This window comes from Phaethon lepturus, unplaced genomic scaffold (assembly GCF_000687285.1).
Source record: "Phaethon lepturus isolate BGI_N335 unplaced genomic scaffold, ASM68728v1 scaffold3319, whole genome shotgun sequence".
NCBI lineage: Eukaryota > Metazoa > Chordata > Aves > Phaethontiformes > Phaethontidae > Phaethon > Phaethon lepturus.
This window is the reverse complement of record NW_010562606.1, coordinates 154,232-159,634: the sequence shown is the minus strand read 5'-3', so window position 1 is coordinate 159,634 and position 5,403 is coordinate 154,232. Positions and strand designations below refer to the sequence as shown.

General features: G+C 49.5%; 1 protein-coding gene across 1 annotated transcript in view; it reads right to left on the bottom strand.

Annotated features, from left to right (window-relative positions):
• Positions 1-1,755: 1,755 nt before the first annotated feature.
• Positions 1,756-5,403, bottom strand: part of TTC7A (tetratricopeptide repeat domain 7A) — a gene marked incomplete at its 5' end in the record, with an annotated part of 152,685 nt that continues 149,037 nt past the window's right edge. The window contains one exon of the mRNA XM_010294304.1: positions 1,756-1,977. Within this exon, the coding sequence (XP_010292606.1) occupies positions 1,756-1,977 (222 nt within the window). The remainder of the gene's footprint in view (positions 1,978-5,403) is intronic.

Genomic DNA, 5,403 nt, shown 5'->3' with positions numbered 1-5,403 from the left:
GGGGGGGGGGGGGCGGAATTGGTTTGGGAGTGCAACAGGCTGCTGAGAGAAACCCGAGGGCAGCGTACTTCCTTCCGAGGGGAGGCAGGAGCCGAAGCCGCCCGGGGGCAGGAGCCCCGCGACGGTGCGGTCTGGCAGCGGCGCGAGGGGCCCACCGCTCCATTAGCCTGCAGGTTTCCAAATAACTGTAAACAACGCTGACTTCAAGTCTGCTGCCAGAGCCTCAGGCTCTTTAAGAAATAACCCCTACTCATTTATTGCCAGAGGATATTATTATTTCCAGAATGAACTAGTTGCGGATCACAATACTGGGCAGAATTCTAGTACAAAGTGTGTTTTAGTGCAAACCCACTTATGAAATAGTCATAAATCTTCTTTGGACAGAAACGGGCACAGAGCCCCGACCTTTTGTGTAGAAAAATGTCCGCAGCTCATTTCTGCATCGTCTTCATCTTGGGATGGGGCTGGCTCTCGTGTGCCGTGTGACAGCACAGTACAGCTCTATCTCGCCGCGGAGGCCCCGGGGAGGTCAAGCACAGCTAAGGAGCAGCTTAGCAGCGGGCACACCAGCTGCGTCCCCCGCCCTGGCCGTGCCAGCCGTGGGGAGGCTGCACGGATTAGGAGCTCTTCAGATGGCTCTGAAGAGATCACTCTTACATCTGATACGATATGCAAAATGATCCTGCTCTGCTGAAGGCTCAGCTCTGTACCTCTAATGTGAAATTTCTACAGACAACCCAAAGATTTGGTTTTAAGAAAGAAGTAATTCATATATACACATACTGCCTTAAGCATACTTTCCCTTAAAAGACTGCTGCCATCTTCTGTATCATGAAAAGATGGATATGAAAATGTTTTGTGCCAGAAATGGCAATGCAGTAGAGCGCAGAGTTCAGTCACTATATACTGGTAATCACTATATTCCTCACTAGAAGTGATGCAATAGTCGATTAATAAGAATGAAGCTCAGAGTTTACAATTAGCTATTTCATGTAAGCCCTTTCGATAAATATGTAATTGGAGATACATATATGTTTTTAATACTAGTTCAAGTGTGAACTGATTTGGTCTTTGGTCTTTCTGCTTTTGTGAATCATCCTGTAATAGCAGCTTTTTAAAAAAAATAGTATTTTTAATTTAAATTGGTCTAGGCAAGCACCACACTAAATATAGTGAGCATATGCAGTATATAAGAACAAGGCAGGAAAAAGGATTATCAAAACAGTTGAAATAATTTTGTAAACAGCATATACTGCACGTCTATATGGTTTAATGGTCATTCCTATCCTGTCAGATCTGTGTGGAGGCAGCCACATGCTTAAGCACAACTTGGTCAAGTTAGTTGGTGCTTATACTCCTGTTTAGAGCAGGTCTGGGTTTTAATTTCGGGCTTGGGGTTTTTATCTTTAATGAAAATTGAAAGGTGCAAGTGCTTAGAACAGCTGTACTCCAGCACGTGGAGTACATTCTACAGACAGTCACCTTGAACCAACACTTTGAAATAAGCCTTGCTATTAACTTGAACAGGAGGTTAGCCAGGCACCTGTGAAGAAAAAGGCATTCTCTATTTCTGCCTGTTGCAAATTCGTCTACAGTTAGGCTTGTCTCAGCTAAGCATGTAGACCTGAGCCCCATCCTGGAATTATCTTGCCCTGTTCCAGGTTACAATGGCACTTTTCTGTTGGGCTTTTTCTTTATTTGTTTGGTTTTGGTGTCTGTCCATGGAATGAAGGTGCTTAGCTGCAGGGAAAAGCTTCAGAGCTCCCTGGGTATGACAGTGAACGGGATGACAGGACTGCTGGATTCGAGGTCCAGAGCGGTGAGGAAGCATTCGATGGCTGCTTCATTTTTCCCCTGAGCTTGCAAGACCTCTCCAAGGCTGTTCCAGGCCCTGTGACTGGTGGTCTGGATCCGGATGGCATCTCTGAGGACTTTCTGGGCCAGGTCCCTCCGTCCAAGTCTGCTCAGCACCAGGCCCTGTCAACAAACAAGCGACGAGCGGTTAACAATGGCGCAAAACAGAGGACGAAACGGAGCGCCCCGAGCTCCCAGCAAGCCGGGCAGACGTACGAGCGCAGGCGCAGGAGTCCTACGGGGTGGGATCTCCACCTATTTCTGAGGAAGAGCAGCAATCAGCTGCTAAGCTCTGCTTGTTTTGTTTGTGATGTGTGATTTAAAAAAACAACTGTGAAGATAATTTTTTTTAAGCTGAGACTGATCCAGCTCTGCAAGTGCTCCTGCTGCGTGTTACTGGGAGAGCGTGTACGGGTGCTGTGTAGAGGAAAGGCTACGGCCCCTTTAAGCATCCCTCTGTCCCGGAGGAGGCTACACCGGCTTCTAATCCCCAGGAAAATATACACAGGTTCAATTACACCGAGTATCTAAATTAACTCTTGCACACCTGGAACACCCAGCTGAGGTGAAGTCTCTCAGCTCCTACATCCTGACCATCTGGAAAGATCCTTCTTCTCAACAAATGGGGCTAGAGGGACGCGGACCCCTTCCAGCCTTCCAGGGGCAAGCTGTGTGTAACAGCACGGGGCTCTCCGTCCTCCTGCGCTCCGGGGCAGATCCTAACGCAGCGTGGGGGAGGAGAAGGACGGAGGAACCTTGTTTAAAAAGCTGTCCTTAGGGTAAGAAAAGACACAAGTGGGTGTAACCATCTGGAAGGAACAGGAGGGGGAGGATGAAAGAAGTGGTAGGAAGAACATGTTTTCCTATAGGGCTCGCATGGATGCGTCTGAACCCACAAAGCATCTAATGAGCCAGGCTCTCTTTTAATTATACAGCAGTCAACCACACCGAGCCCAGATGGTCACGTGGGCTTTGCAGGCCACAACGCCTTAGTGGCATTTTTCTGCTTCCTCCCGAAGGTGCACACACCAGGACGAACCTCCCACCGGGTTCATCCAGGTGTGGCCTGTGGAAGAAGCCGCCAACACTTTCATGTCATCTGCCAAGCCCTGCATGGCCTCTGCCTGCACTCACCCGCAGAAAAGTTGGAAGCGAGATGACTGCCCGGCCCCGTTGCTTTTCCTGGGACTACGTACTACGTGGATGCAGTCATACATATATGAAGAAAAGCATTCGCTTCACCTTTAATGGATCCAGTTGCCCTCAGCTGATACAAAAAGACCTAAGAAACCTGAGATCTCTTGCAATCAGAACCCAGGTACATTTCTGATGAAAGAACGGTGACACTTTTGGCGTAGTGAAGATCTTGCCTTTGTCTTGTTTCGTTTGTTCTCCCAGAAGTGTCGTTAGATGCAGGGTGCCTCAGCATGACTAAGGCCCTGTAGCCAGCGATAGTACTCATAAAGTACTCATAAACTACAGAAACACATGACCTTGCCTGAGAGAAAAATTAAGAAATACCCATTTAATCAAGTATCGGTGGTACTGTGAAAAGTTTCACTGCCTCTTTCTTGCCCAGAACCTTGACCTGAATAATCAACTCCGTATCAAATCTGATCATCTAAAGATGCAGTGGGGATGTTTTTCCTACAGGTTTCTCGCTCTGTTGGAAAATGATGAGGCAACGGGGCCTAATCTTACCGTCCCCTTGCGAGCAGGCCCAGGTGGCACAGAGGTACCCCAACGGGAGAGGCCGGTTCCTCTGGAGGTAGCTGCCCGGGGAGGACCGCAGGCACGTAATGACAGACTGGAAGGAATTTGTGCAATTATAATTTGAGTCACCTGCTTGACAGGGATAATGAGGCACAGAAAGGGCAAGTAGTGTGGCCATAGCAAATCTGCTGCTGAGCCAAGAATAGACAGGAGCTATCTCAGCTCAAGTTTGTCCTCAACCACAAAACCACTCTTCCTAAAAACTCTTCCTGTCGTGCTGACCGAGCAGACCCAATTGTGCTCTCTGGTGGCCGGGGACCCATCGCTGTCCTCACCCTGACACTAAGCCTCTCGATGCTCCCGGGGGGCCGCAGCTCCAACAAGGCCGTGCAGCTGCTGCCTGTCATCCCTCTCCAACGAGGAGGGGAATTCCCTCCCCGGCTGACATGTCGCGCCTCTCGGCAATGCTGCAGTGAAATCCGCCTCATCGTAAACTGCTCGTGCAGCACAGCTCCCTCGTCTGCCCCGGCACCCTTGCTGGTCAAGGACCAGCGGCTAGCGGGGCTTGCTCCCTACGGCTCCCCAGCACGAAGCCGCTGCATTTCATTTTGCCTGTGCCCAAGCAGGACAGCGCTTTGCATCGAATGGTCCCTGCGGCTGTTCTGCAGTGCGGGGAGGAGGCTGCAGGCAAACCCCAGGTACCGTGTTCACCTGGGGGAGATGCTGAAGCGTAGCCCACCAGTAAGCGCAGCACACGTGAACATTTGCTTGTCGGTATTCAGTGCTTTCAAGAACGCCAGTTTAGCTGAAAAAACATCTGTGAACCCTCAGAAAGGGTGATCTCAGGCTCCTTGAAGCCAAGGGAAAGCCTCCTGTTGACGTTGCAGTATACTGCATGAGTGAAAAACTGTTACATGATTTTTGGGGAGAAACACAGGAAGGAAACATTTGCTAAAGGAGGTGAAGACTTCCCACCTCCTCCTTGCGTACATGCGCAACCATTCATGCCAAAGACTGCCCAGGTCCATGGCCCTTCCCAGGCATGCCCACCATCCTGCTTCCTGCTTCTTCTGGCCAAGAACTGCCCCGTGGCCCCTTCTTGCCCACGGGCCTGGATTTCCATGTGGTGTGGGCAAAAGATGCCAGGCTTCAGGCCTCAGCCCAAGAGGTGGGCAGGGTGTGGCCAATCCACCCTCTGACCCAGGCCCCACCAACGTTCCCACACTCCAGCACTGAGACCTACTCCTTCGCCCAGAGTGAGCTGCGACAGATGGTGTCAGCCTTCCCAGTGAGGCTTAACTGAACCGGCAGAAATATGCTGCTGGGTGTTTAAAGGACGGATTGAACATCACTAATTCTGCGTGCAGGAGAGTTTCTTGCTTTGAGTTTCTTCTCTCCCCTCCTCCCCACCCTGCTCCTTGCAAACCACAAGCATTTTGTGAGAGCTGGAGGCTGCGCAATCCCCAAGCCTCACAAAGATGCAAGCACTGAGCACTTCAGTTTTTTGTTTCCCTGAGGTATTTGCACTTGAGAGCTTCTTCTTGCTACTGAATTTCTTATTTCCCTGTGGAGTCTGGCTTGCTATAAACAATGCCTGTATGTTGTTGCTATGTAGGTCCAGCTGGACTCTGCCTACAGTGCAAAAGAAAAAAAATATATATAAATTCAGAAAGCCACCCACTGACAGGCCAATTTGCATTTTTATCTGGAAGATTTAAAAAAAAAAAATTCTAATGAAAGTTCAGTTCCTGAGTTTCTATGGAAACTCATCTGCTTGGTGTGCATGCATAATTTCATAAAGTCAGAGCTCAGGAAGATGAGCAATTAGTATAAATA